This window comes from Chionomys nivalis, chromosome 1 (genome assembly GCF_950005125.1).
Source record: "Chionomys nivalis chromosome 1, mChiNiv1.1, whole genome shotgun sequence".
NCBI classification, from domain to species: Eukaryota; Metazoa; Chordata; class Mammalia; order Rodentia; family Cricetidae; genus Chionomys; species Chionomys nivalis.
The window spans coordinates 192,613,422-192,628,121 of NC_080086.1; the positions used below are offsets into that span (position 1 = coordinate 192,613,422).

The 14,700-nt window shown below is 36.6% G+C and overlaps 1 protein-coding gene across 3 annotated transcripts in view; it reads right to left on the reverse strand.

The window, feature by feature from the left end:
• Positions 1-7,757: 7,757 nt before the first annotated feature.
• Positions 7,758-14,700, reverse strand: part of Nxph1 (neurexophilin 1) — a 307,183-nt gene continuing 300,240 nt past the window's right edge. For 2 of the 3 annotated variants that reach the window (XM_057771967.1, XM_057771976.1), the window contains 2 exons: positions 9,788-10,441; positions 7,758-9,684 (listed from right to left, as the gene is read on the reverse strand). In XM_057771967.1, the coding sequence (XP_057627950.1) occupies positions 9,529-9,684; positions 9,788-10,441 (810 nt within the window). In that variant the 3' untranslated portion in view covers positions 7,758-9,528. Of the gene's footprint in view, positions 10,442-14,700 lie in introns of all 3 variants that reach the window. The other variant, XM_057771957.1, reaches the window with a different exon arrangement.

Sequence of the window (14,700 nt, forward strand, 5' to 3'; positions counted from 1 at the left end):
CCCGAGTGCTGGGATTAAAGGCGTGCGCCACCACCGCCCGGCAACATCTGCATTTTGTAATTCAGAGCTTCTTTTCTACTTTGTGAGGTCCTGGTTGACTATCGAGGAAATTTGAGATGAATTCTTATGTCGGTAACTACAGATATGGAAAAGGTTTGCTGGCAACAGTGGACCTTTATAATATACCCAAAGTATCATTCCCAGTACGTTTTGACGAAATATTTTGTTTTAATTATTACTATATATGTTAAGTTTTTGTTCCAAACTAAAATGAATAAATTATATATTTACAATAATTTTTAAACATTATTAAATGTTTGGAGAATGATTAAATTGCAGGTAGTTAATTATATAATAGATTCAGTTTAAAAATAATCATAATTTTTTACTAATTCGAGTAATTAATGATTTTGGTTCCACTTATAATTTCATGTATCGTGAATCATTCAATTTCATTTTATTAAAGATTTTGCCTTTAAAAATTCTCTTATATAGAACAGAACTAAATTTTTACTTCCAATGATAATACTGTTATGTACATTTTAGAAAATTTCGTAGCCAACATTAAATCCCACTTAAAAATAATCACCCTATTTATAGACAATATGAGAATGTGCTATGATATGAATCACAAATAATGGTATATATTAGACATAAATTATATGATAAAGTTATATAATATGCATATGAAAATGACATAATGAAACCTATTATTATATATAATTATTATATCCTAATAAAAATTGCTTAGTGTTCACTGTCTACTTAATTGCTCTTTCCAATTTACATAATCATTTTCCTCTCAATTTTCCACAGTGGATTAATGTAACATAAATCTCACCCAAAATGAAAGAAAGTGTTCTTCAATTATTTTTCAAAAGTGATAGCTCAGGAAAATTATGCAAAGTAACATAATGCATTAAAACACAATAAAAATAAATACCCCAAGAAGATACATAGACTTTTCAAACTGTAAGTTCCTTTTCCTTTCAAAGATTCTGAAGAGACAGGCCAAAGGTACCAGCTAATAGCAAACAAATAATATGTGAGCATCTGTGAATTCCAAAATGGGCTTTAAAGGTGGTAATGGAGGCACACGACTTTAATCCCAGAGCTCAGGAAGCAAAGGAAGGGAGGTCTCTGTGAGTTCAAGGCCAGCCTGGTGTACAGAACAAGTTCCAGGACTGGCTCCATAGTTACTGAGAAACCCTGTCTCAAAACGGGGGGGAGGGGGGGAGAGGGCTTTAAAATATTTGTTTCCTTAATGGCATTATTTCTTTTCTTTTCATTTTATGTGGATGAGTGTTTCCCTGCATGTGCACATGTGCAACACATGCAAGCCTGATTTTCTAAAAGGACAGAAGAGGGTATTGGAATCCTTGATTGGAGTTACTAATGATTGTGAGCCACCATGTGGTTGCTGGGAACAGAACCCTTATCCTCTGTAAGAACAGCTAGTAAGTCATGACCAATCTCTCCTGCCCTATTTCTTTTTTTAAAAAGTCTACCTCTCTATATAACAGATACAAAACACAACTAAGCCATCATTGACATCTGTTTCTCTAATGTTTCACCAGTCTATAAATGAATCCAGGGCTCCACCATTGCAGAATATCCAGGGTTTAATGATGTCTTGCTGGCTATAAGCAACCACCTTAATCTGAATCTGAAACCTCATTTTGTCTTACTGCATTATTACAGTAGTTCCACACCTGGTCTTCTGCACCCATGCTTCCCTTAAAATATAGTTTAGTTCCATCGTGTAATTTATCTGCTCAAAATCCTCTAAGTACTCCTTTTGTGGTCAAAACCCTGCTTCTTTTACATTTCATTTTCTCTTTCTGCTTTAACTTTTATTTCTTCATTTCTTCACTCTGCTTTAACTCCCCTTGCCTACACTTACCCAGCCAAATCTACTGCAGTCATTCATGATGCTATGCTTGCTCATGTACTGATGTCCATTATACCAAAGTGGCTAGCTCTCTTCCTTCTTCCAAAGAGCACCATGGAAAAACCAGCTACCAATGTTAAGAGTGAACACTAAACTGATAAACCTCTGTACACTTCAGAGCACTTATTACCACAAAGCACACTAAGTACTTATTTAGTGAAGGTTGTCTTCTCCTGTGATGTTCTAAGATCCATGAAATTGAGGGCTCTGGGTAGATATTTTTACAGCTGTAGTAGAATATAAACAGTGCGTAGAACTTAGAAAGCATTCAATAAATAGGTCCAATGGATAAGTTTATATACAGGCGAAAGGTAGAATAGACACCCACTTCCTAGCCTCCATAAATTCCTGCTCAGAGGCATATGAGGAACTTCTGTTGAAATTTACAGACATATGAAATACATAAATTTTGGGCCTAACATAGAAACATAGTTTTTCAAAATGTAAGTAGGACCATTCAGAAAGTATAGAGTAGAATTGTGATGTAATATAAAAGAGTGTTAAACTGATATGCTTTATCATAATGTTGAATGATGTTTGCATTTCAGTGTGGTATCGACAGAAATGACCCATAAGACTTTATTTTAGGAATAAAATCTGTATTATATTCTGTTTGTCAGTTTGTAGGATTTGCTTAATTAACCACAAATTGTAAAAATCTGACCAGAAAAAAAACTGGAAGAAGTGAAAGTGTGAATTGCAAGCATTATTTACCATCTACCATCTCCTTCCTACTTCTGGAAGTATCTGTTTATTTCAGCAACATTATTGGGATTAAATTTAAGACAATATAAGATTATGGAGTTATACTGGACATAAAGTATCAAACAGGTCTTAAAATTTCTGCATCTTAATAAATTGCCACGTCCTTCAATAGACTACATTCTGTGTGGATTCACAGTGTGCTTCTGCAACTTCTACCAAATCACATCCACAAACTCCACAGAATGATTCAGGTTATACCTAGAAGATATTAATTACATACTATATAGTCAACTGTGGAAAAACATCTAATCTTCTCTACTTTTCTCTGAAACCAAAATCAATACAAGTCCTAGTAACTCAGACAACCCTAGTCTGTCTAGGGATCTTCTCATCCTGTTTCAAACACTGCTTAGACTTCCACAGGTCATGTAGAGTGCTCTGGTTTTATTTGGAGATGGCACCTGATTTTCACCCACAATCACCCCTTTCTCCCATCTCCAGAGACCCACATGCTATCTGTCATCTCTAGTCACCATTGTCCACCAGTTGTGTGTTTCCATCCCACTCTTGTGGATACATCGGCCACTACACTGAACTCAACATTTTAATGTCATTACCCATGTCCTATATACTCCACACACTTATCTTCACTCTATTGAGAACCTCACATTTCCAAAAATTCCACATACAAGCAAGCAAAGAACTCCTAAAAGTTCCTTCCCAGGAACTTGCTACCATTACATTTTTAACAAACAACAAAAATAAACTTCTTTCCCTTTGTGATATAAACACGGAGCACCTATTGTGACTTTTCAAGAGGGGACTAGTGCTCTATTTTCTTAACCTGCCCAACAAGCTGTTGTAAACATGGTGCAGAATTGGTGCCCTAGTAATTCATTACTTCTTTTTTAATATTAACTTTTCAAGCTTTAATAAAAACAATTTGAGTTCCCTCTTGCAAAAGAAATAAATAAATAAAACAAAACATACTGAGCAAAAGAAACAACAGAATTTTAAACTCACCTAACAGAAGGGACAGGGGCACTAAAGAGGGTAATGAGATGAGTAGGATCAAAATACACACACTACATGCATACATGAAGTTGTCAAAGAATAAATCACAATGTATTTTAAAGAGCCACCATGTAGTGATCAAAAGCACATCAGTGGTTGCCTAAAGGTACAAGGCTTGGAGGAGTTACCAGAGATGATTTCAGTACATAATTTGTGGGAGGATGACAAACATGCTTCTCATTATTATACACTGTAATGGTGCTGTGTACACACCCATGAATATACAACACTGGACACAGTAAGCTTCTATAGCCTATTGTATGCTAGGTGCAACACAATAAATAAAGTATTTTTGACAATAATAAATTACATGATGTTTTGCTGATAAATTCTCTTCCATAGCCCCAGGAGAAAATGTGATGATGACCAGACACAGTTAGTGATGATGAGTTCTCAGATTGTACTGGAAGAACATGAACAAGGTTCTACTCAAAAATGGTAGTGAGTGACTTCCCTTCACATCCTCGTTCTTTCAAATAATTATTGTTTTGAACATTAGCAGAACATTGGTTTAAGTAAATTCAGAAAATTACATGAGTAGAAGCTTACTTGGTTGTTAGAATGCCAGAAAACATCAGTGAAAAATACTAAAGAGACTCCAATACCTTCTTTTATGTAGAAGCTTCGGAAAGCAAGAACATAAACACAGTTTTGGATATATTTGTTTGAATAATAAAATAATGCAAGAAAAAAGTAAAACATAAGTTTGAGCCATCTTTTCAAATTTCCCCATTCATTCAACTTTATGCAGAAAATATCCTCTGTGTTTTATATGTGTGTGTGTGTACATCTACAAGAAACCCAATTCATAACCTAACAGTACGAGAAGATTCCAACTGGACCCATATAAAGTTGCTTAAGTCATTTTCAATAGAAACTAAAGTGAAAGTGTTGAAAAATTCCTAAATATTCAGCAAATAATTTTCTAAAATGAGACTCTAAGCAAGAACATGCAATAATTCAGAATTACATTATCCTGTATATATTGCTAGTCCACAAGTCTCGTATTTATAAAGCTTGAAGACATATCTGTCTCCAAATCAAAAATAAGTTTGCAAATAGTTGCTTGGGAAATGACCTTGACTGCCACATTGGTTTACTGGCTGTGACAATCAGAGCTAAGTTCAACTTAACCAGAAACAAGGGCTGGAATTTGCATCGTACTCTAAGGGATCCTGAACATGAAATTTTAACAACCTACTGAGCAAATGTCACTTTATGTGAATGCTTCTGAAACACTGTTATAAAATGAAAAAAATGATATGAAAATGAGACTTCAGAAAGTTTACAAGGTTAATTTTGTTAATAGCAATTGTGTTCTTGTTCAAAGTAGTTACTTAGCAGCAATTGCATGCTAAAAAAAAAGTCCTTGCAATATTTCTTCAACAGTCACAACTACAAGGGTCAAGTCCACTCTCTTGTTTGAAGAGAAGAACCTAGGATTAGATACTAGTAACTCTTGGTCTGTTTTATGAGGCCCTAATGCAGGATCTTTAATAATAAAGCAGTTTCAGCTAGGTTGAAATAAGAAAGGATATGTTGGGTGAGGGGGGTGGTGCATGTCTTTAATCCCAGTACACTGTAGGCAGTTGTAGGCAGATCTACTTGATCAAGGTCAGGTTGTACTATACAGTAAATTTCAGCACACCCGGGGCTACACAGAGATGAAGGGATTGAGTGTGTAATCCCAGGTTAAAAAGGAGAATAGCACTAAACCTCCCCTAACAGTAGCTGCTATACTGTAGCCACCAAGAGAAACCGTCTCAGCTCACATTTCTAGGACCTTTAGAGCCTTCCTGTAACTCATCAGTGATAAAATGCATATCCCTGCAAGTCAGAAATAGGAAAATTAAACTTCTTTTAGTCAAACTTAGTGCACTTTTCCAGAAGCATGGCATTCATTTTAGTATCTTTTCCTCAACATTACTCAGAGAAAATCAAAACTAGAATTCTTTATTTAAAAACTTTCATTTTTCCCCATCCCAGTAAGAACTAAAGTTAAATTATAGATTTCTTACTTTAATTTTTTTTTCCCTATGGGTTATAAAACTCAAAAAGGAGGCCCTAAGTTTTCAGTGTTTCCTAGCAACTTTCTCTGATACGCAATGTGTGAAACCTCTTCAAAAGAATGACCTAGCCGGGCGGTGGTGGCGCACGCCTTTAATCCCAGCACTCGGGAGGCAGAGGCAGGCGGATCTCTGTGAGTTCGAGACCAGCCTGGTCTACAAGAGCTAGTTCCAGGACAGGCTCCAAAACCACAGAGAAACCCTGTCTCGAAAAACCAAAAAAAAAAAAAAAAAGAATGACCTAGAAACCAGTTTTTAAGGATTCTATTCAGGCTGTATGAATTGATTCAATTTCTATCACATACAAATTAAATAAATAGTGATAATATTTGGGCAATTCTGCTTTGACATTTTTTCTAAAGGTGTCTACTGACTTACACTTAATTTGAATGGGAATAAAGATAAATTAGATAGATACATAGATTGACAGTTAAATAAATTGTCCGGGGCTGATACATCAAGTATATCTTTCAGAGTTTATAAGCAACTCACTTGTGTTTGCTTCTATTTAAAACCTGGCATTCACAGTTGATGGTGAAGAAGCAAATTACTCTTCCATAGGGCTGTTTATATTGGGTAATCTGCTTTTTCATGCAAAGCAGTGGGAAAACAGAAAGAAAAGTCTCTCAGGCGTCTCGGAATTGGTTTAAATCTATTATGTTAAAAAAAAATATGGCTTACAATTCCTTGCTGAAGTGACGACTTTTAAATTTAACAAACCTCTCAAGTACTTGCAAAATAACTCTATCATCCACATTATTCATGACTGTGCTCCTTCTACTCAAGCAAAAAAGCTCTTGTCTTGATCCCAAAACCTGATACTACATCATGAAAATAGAGGGTTTTTTTAATCATAAATGGATAAACTGATATTATTTTTATTTAGTGAAACAAGAAATTACAATAATGCTTTTTTCTTAATTTCAAATTTTTTGGATCTTTTTTAAAGAAAACTAGATGACTGACAAACCCTTCTTTCATTCAGCTGCACTGTGCTTATGAAAGCTTTCTTCCATATCTTCACAAAAGTGCAGAATGATTTCCAAAATCTGAGAGAAGGTGTTTCCTTATCACTGCTCAAAGTTCATTTTTTTCCACATCCAATGCATTTTTAGAAATAATTAAAACTTACTTAACTAGCTCACTGAAATAGCAAGTTGGTCTAATAAAATTGTTAGTATGCATATTTGAAGCCTCCCTATTGATGATCTCCTCTACCCACATCCTGGCAAGCTGTGTCACCATGGTATCTCTCTGTGTAATAAATGAGAAGTGTTGAAAATGATGGAGTTTGCAAAACTATTTATGGGCCTAGAAAAAGTCTAAAAGCTTGGATTTTTTTAAGTATTTGAAATAAAAGTTGGCCTATGTGTTTTGATTTTATGTTTCTTATAAATAAAATTCGATAGGTCAGCAGATAAATTAATCACAGTGTTCGGTGTATCTGTATGTTTATCAAGATATATGGACAGTATATTATGGGGGGGTATTGTAAAAAAAAGTAGAGGGGTAGAAATTGAAGGAGGGTTTTTATCTCATTTTGAATTTAGGGTTAGCAAAAGACATTTGAGATTACATAATGAATGTCACAGTCCAATGGTCAAATGACCCTAAAGAAATCAACTGATTTCACCCCCTTTATCTCTCTTGTTTGTGAGGGAGCAAGTCTGCAGTGGTTATAGTGCTATGAAGCACAAGGTAAGACTTGTTTGTAAAAACCATGTCCACTGGCTGGAATGCATAAAACTCTTACTGCCTGTTCTGCCAGAGGTGTTTTAATCTTTGTCTCGAAATTTCATGGGCAAATCACTTACAGACTGATGCAAATGGCTGCCTACACATGGCAGATGGCTCTGAAAGATGGACCCTTAGCAAGTAAATGTTTGGTTGACAGATGAAGGCTCTTTCATCAGAGCAGTAATTGAGCTCCCACTGTAGAATGGTGTGTCTTTGTTTCTCTGTCATCCTTCTGTTGCTTTCTCTGTGAAAAATAGGTCCAGCCTAGGCAGTGTGGGAAGGGTGAGCATGGATGGATGAGTGCTCTTCTTTGGTTAACTTTTGAGATTCTTCATATTTCAACATCAAATCTATAGTCTTAAAAATGAGTGATCTCATACATTTCTTCAGCTGTTTATTTTTCTAAGACTGTGCACATCAACTTTAAAAATAAAGCTTATGTCCAAGAAAGCTACATAGATAATTTGAGCTCATCTGTTATAATCAATTTGAGACTAGGAGCCCTCCACTGCTGTCCCAATTTCTCCAGCTGGATGGTGTCATCACAACAGACACAGGAAAATTCAGTTACAATCCTCAAGACATCTTGGTTTTCTTTTAAAGAGAACACATGGCTTTCATTTCAATGCTCCTACTAAATAAAGACTGTACAGGGGAGAAAACCTACTCACTATAATTAATTTAAGCAACAACAATATTCTCCCTATGTTCACTTGTAATTTTTTTCTTCCTTGGTACTCTTGAGTAGTTAATATTACAATAAACCAAAAATGCATGCAGTGTTTTATGCCACAATTATTTTCTAAGCTTGAGACTGAAATTCTTAAGCTGTTTTGACTGGGTAGCTAATAACAATTTATAGAACTCTGCTCAAATTCAAAGACATGAGATGCAAAGCCATGGCTGTATTCCAGCACATTCTTCCTGTCAGAACCATTTAAATCACCATCTTACACAAATACGTATTGAAACTCAACTTTAAGTGTTTTATTTTTATGTACATTTCTTTTTTCCAGAAATAAAATATCTAAATACAGACAGTGTAATGTTGTATATGTATAGCTTTCAACAATACTGGAGCTGAATAAATGCTTTGTACATTAAATCTGTCTTTTTTTAATGGAATTCACAGCTACATTGAATAAATGGATTCCTCAGATCCTTTTTTTCTTTTTAACCAATAACAAGCAGAGAGACAAGTACAATTTAATATTAATAAGCAGCTCAAATAACACTTGGTTAAACTATGTACAATACAAACCATTCATACAAATGAAGACTAGGATATTGAATTTGTTACAATATGTGTAGTAAAGATAAGACAGACACTTACAACTTACATGGTGTCTGCCAAGCATTTCCCTTCTTATAGAATGATCAGAACTTGTGTTAAGCAGTCTTAGTTGATCTCAACATTGCAATGGTCCGGTGATAGGCGAGAAAAGCTGTCTTCCCAGTGTCTGCCCACATGTAAATTCCAAATGTTTGCTCATCTTTACTGAGAATGGGCTCCTCCCTCCATAGAAAGAAAAGCCATCCTGTATCACCTTGAATGTGCCTACTGTATGCTGGGGAAAAGTTACTACACTTTGTTGTGTTCATAAAATAAAGAATACTGAGCTCTAAAGACACATTTTTTTCCATTTAACAAGCATATAACTCCTACAGTAGTATTCACCAGCACAGCTACTCCAAGCAGTAGGAATGCGTGAGTGGGGACTATTGATTAGCATGGACTCAAGACCTTAAAAAGATTTCCATAACAGCATGTTAGACACTTCCTCTGTCTAATTCTCTGTGTTTGATCATAGTTTATCCTGAACCATCATGAGTCAGACAATGAAAGCCCTCTCAAAGGGAACCATGAGAGATGCAAGCTGAGATGTGCAAGGGTGGTGCTCGTGTGCCTCTACATGTGACAGCGTGTCTTCAGGTGAGACTTGGAGATCTACGATGATTTACAAGTATGCTGAGATGCAGCTGACTGGGCAGAGGTTACATCAACTGTTTTCCACTAGCATGTTTGCACCAGTCAACAAGAGCAGCAGTGTAGACACATTCCAGGCAACAGATGGGACCTTCTTCCTTGAGGTAACAGCCCTCTCCTGTGACCTCTAATTCCTCAGGCTTCAGTCTCATGCCCTGTTCATCCTGAGGGAAAATAAGGTGTGTCACTGTGGTAGTTGTAGTCGGGGCATACTTTCTGTACTAGTTTATAGTCTGTACTATAAAAGGAAATGTAAATGCAGATCACCTTGAAGGGTTTAGAGCAGAGCCAGGACACGTGACTTTGGGTCTGCTCCTGGTAACAGGTTTTTGAAGGGTCATAGTTGCAGAGTGTGTTCTTGGTAGCCTTGTCAACCTTTTCATATTCAATGCGACAGTTGAAGGACTTGGAATCTTTGGCATCAATCACGGTTTGTTGTGCCAAGTCGAATTCCACAATTTTTGTTGGGGGCACCAAGCTGACAGATACATTCCCTTGACCAGTGGAATTATGCCTGAAATAAACACTAAACGTTCCATTGCCATGATCTACAATTTTCCCAGTTATCAACAGGTTTAGCTTCACTGTTTTGATGTTGGAATGAAAATCACCCCATCCAAACATTTTCTTAAACTTGCCGGTCTTAACAATGGGCCGTCGTTTGGCCCTGGGCCGAGGCTCCTGAAGGTCTGTGGAGTTCCTCAGCCAGTCCCAGAGGTCTTGCTCGGAATAAGGTTCTGGGGTGTCATAGCGCAGGTCCAAATCTGTGTCGTTTTCTTTACCACGGAAAGTCTGTGAGAGGAGCCGACTGATGGACAAGTCTTTGCTACTTTCTGTCCATATGTGCTTTAGTGTGGATTTGCTGCTTCCCGACTTCAGAAGTTCCGCTTTTCCACCGTTTGTTAAGTTGGCACACGTGACCTGAGAAGAGAATTTAAAAGACGTGTGTTTATTTACAACTCCACATCGAAGAATACACAATACATACGTTCTAACCCTTGCTGGGAGGCTCAGAATTAAATGACTTTTGTTGTTGTTATTGTTCTTAAAAGCACCGCCAGTATCTGGCCACTGTTGATTAAGTGATAAAAATCTCACTTCTGTTTTATTCAGCAGTGGTAAAGGGGACATGTGAGTGTATAAAAACCATCAAGCATGACCTGAAGATCCATATAGAACATTGACTAAAGGAGGAAAAGACCTCCTAGCATGAGCAAGCCAAACTGAATTCAAATATAAACTAAACTAAAGTAAATAATGTCTCATCACTAAACCCGTTTTTGAAGTAAACTTTTATAATCATTATGTACTTTTGCCAGTTCCTAATCACCATAAGCTCTAAAGCTAGATGACTCACATAAATGTGTCAATTGGTATCCTATGTGCTTTGATTACTTATGTCAATACAATATTAGAAATAAAAATAGTTTTATAAAGAGAATGTGGCATGTTTTTATCTTTCAACATACTCAAACAGAAAAAGTCCTTATTATCACCAAACATGATACAGAATAAGTTTTTTATACTTTTAAGACTTCAAATGTTGTTTAAGGAAAGAGTTTTAACATCTAGCATTCACTAGCATATAGACATTTGAAAATCTGCAAAAACAACACAAAGTTGTCAGAAGGTCACTTCAAGTGGGTTGTAAGAGACACATTTGGATGGCATTCTTAGAGATCCCACCTCACCTCTTAGAAACAACTTGTTCCTCAAGAAACCTAGGGTTTCAAAAGAACCAGTACCCCAAGGATCTCACAGAAGAAATTGGTCATTCTGGCATGGGGCACTGTAGCACGAATTAAAACAAAATGAAACAAAAACAAAAAACAAAGCAAAAAAAAAAAAAAAACAAACAGAAATTGGTCTTCAACCTGAAAGCCAGAAAAGCAAGGCAGCCAAGTTACTAGAGAAGCCTTACCTCTACCAAGGCTGGTGACCACATACTAAGCAGCCTATGCTTCTCTCTCCTCTCTTTTTACGTTCCCTCTAGTGCTGGGAATAAAGTTGTGTGACTCCCAAAGATTGGGATTAAAGGTGTGAGCCATCACCACCTGGATTTGTTTCTGGATTTGATTTTGTGTAGCCCAGGGTGGTCTTGAACTCACAGAGTTCCATCTGCCTCTGTGTCCCAAATCCTGGGATTAAAGGTGTATGTCACCATTGCCTGACCTCTAGTGGCTTTAGCTTTGCCTCTGGTCTTCAGGCAAGAATTCGTTATCAAAATACAAATAATATACTACTACAGGGCATGTAGGAAACACATCCTGTAAGCACAACCAAAAATGCAAAAGGACCAACAGCCAATATAGTTCATTGACCACATGGACTGACTCTTTTGGCTGAGGTTGCTGAAGAAATTTCCCCAGATATCCACTGAAAAGCTAAGTTTTCCCCAAAAAATTCTTTAGTCAGGTTTCTGATAAACCAACACTAAGAACCCTAAGTTCTTTCTCAAACATGAGCCCGATTATTATATATCAACCTCTTAGATCTCTTTAGCCTTTATATAAAAGTTCTCTGGTTAAAAGGTACTTGTCAAAGAGCTCTCTTAAATGAGGCTCATTGGGAATTAGTGCCATGTTCTAGACTTTGTCCACCTATACCTGTAGCTTTATCATTGTAGGCCTTTTGTTATGACACAAATCTCTACTGAAAATATTCTTCTATAAGATGTGTATGTGTTTTTACCAACTCCTGGAGTGCATAAGCTTAGGAGCAGACTTACTAGTATATGTTCCCAGCTCTGTCATCTCCTGAGACATTACTGATGTGGGGCCATTCTCAGAAATACCAGACAAAGTTGCTCTATTTGAAAAACTGCTGGCCTTAAGAAATACTGTACTTCTTTCCATCTAACCTTATTGCATCCAAAATGAAAATGTGGTTTTCTCATGGGTTTGTATCCCATGACTTCACCCTAAGAAACCAAAGCTAAAACACTGGAAAGGCTAACACAACTTAAAAAAACATTTCAGGCTGAGAGTCCATATCCTGTTGCATCTGCTTGCCATCTCTAAGGCAAAAGCTATGCCGACCTGTACGTATGTGAAGGATCAAAGATCATTTTACTACAGGACAGAAAACTGCACAGAACCATAATCTAGAACATAATTTGACATAGAAAGAAGAGGCAGAAAACAGTGTCTTCATGGGCACACCTAACCACAGCAAAGTCCAGGCTCATGTTCCCTCTTATTTCTTCAGACTTTTAACTTGTCATATACAAAAACAAAGCAAGAACCTCATGTTTTTAGAGAAGGTCCAAATAGACCACTTCCATCTCAGACGGAATGCTGAGAATTGGGAGAAGGATGTCTTTGCTACCAACTTCTTTTTAAGTCTAAGTATTCTTCTTTCCTTTCTCTCTGCTCTTGCCTTGATTTCTATATTCTCTCTCTCCACCCAAACTGTTTCCTGTCTACACTTTCCCATCATTATTCAAGAATGGATCATTTTCAAGAAACATACAGTAAAGGTTTTAAGGCAAATAATGTTTTTAGCATGGACTAAATATTATAACCTAAAAAAATGAAATTCAAGGGGAAATATTACTTGAGGGAGGGGGAATTAGACATAGGAATGTATATAGAATAAGTAGTAAATTAATTTCCCAACTATCTCCTTTGCCTGATTACAATGTCAATCTGCTATAAGCCAATTTTTGGTATCTCATATAAAGTAGAAATTATGATAGTTTCAGAGTTAATATTATCCCACATAATTACAAAATAGTAGAAGCAGTGAAAGATATTTTAATAATTCTCTAGATTAAAAACATTTCAAAGAATACGTTTTTTTAGGTTGAAGATACATACTCAGTGATAAAGCACTTGCCATCATGTGTAGGACCCTGGATTCAGTACCCAAGAATGGGAGAAAAGGAAGAAATAAAGGTAGAAAAAAAAGCATTTTACTATGGTATGACACAAGGTAGCTATTATAAGCTATATTGTAAATAAAATTTACTAACACTACTTGGTAAGTCTAGTACTGATCCATTGGTTTTAGAATACTTTTTTAAAAATTCTTTTCATTTTATGTACTAACCCCAGTTCCTCCTCAGTCCCCATCTCGCATTCCCCCATTCTCTCACCCCACTCTCTGTCTACTCCTCTGAGGGGGTAAGGCTTCCCTTGGGTAGTCAACAAAGTCTTGCATACCATGTTCAGCAGAACCAAGGACCTCCCTCCTGTATCAAGGCTGAGCAAGGTATCCCACCATAGGGAAAAGTACTGTCGGAAGCAGATACAGTGATCCACAGTCAAGCACTGGACTGAGATCATGAAATTCAGTTGAAGAGAGGGAGGCAGAATCATATGAGCAATGGAGGCTAAAGATAATGATTGAGAAAACCACAGAGACAGCTGACCTGGGCTAGTGTGAGCTCATGGACTCTGGACTGACAGCTAGGAACCTGTATGGGACCAAACTAGGCCCTCTGAATGTGGAATGTGAGTGACAGTTATGTGGCTACATTTGTTGATTGGGTGGGAGCTGGTAGTGGGATCAAGATTTAGCCCATGTGCATGAATTGACTTATTAGAATACTTTTAATGAGTATTTGCTTTTTACATTTCGATAAAATCTATTTTGTGATTAAATATCCAAATATGTACTTACCTAACAATATAAGCATCATTTTTCTACAATCCTCCTATTTATTCTTTAGGAGAAAAGACATAAGTGAATTTACTTTTCTCTGATTCTTTCTTTTAGAGTTAGATGTGTTCCCATTGTTTGGCTAGTGAGAATAAATTCAGGCATACACAGAATGGCTTTTACAGTACTTTCCTTCAGAATCAATGAAGAGCTGTAATGGGATACTTCTGTCATGCACTTATTAACAAAGCAGTAGTGACACTGTCCCAAGATGGAAGGGGGAAAATACTTAGTGTGCAATTTCTCAGCAACAGGTGGAGAGGACAAGAGGAAAAGTGTAAAAATGGGGCATATGATTTAAAGAAGGAAGAACCACTGTATCCAGAATATACTATAATTCTAATAGATGAACAAACCTCTGATTTTCAGTCAGAATGTCCATCATTTAGCTCTGAATTGTATTCTCCAATGCCCTAGTGGTTATGAATGTGGACTTTGGAGTAGACTACCTGAATTTCAGATTAGGGTCTGATCCTTGACAACTGTGTTATGTGCAAAACTTATTTATTGTGTAGAAA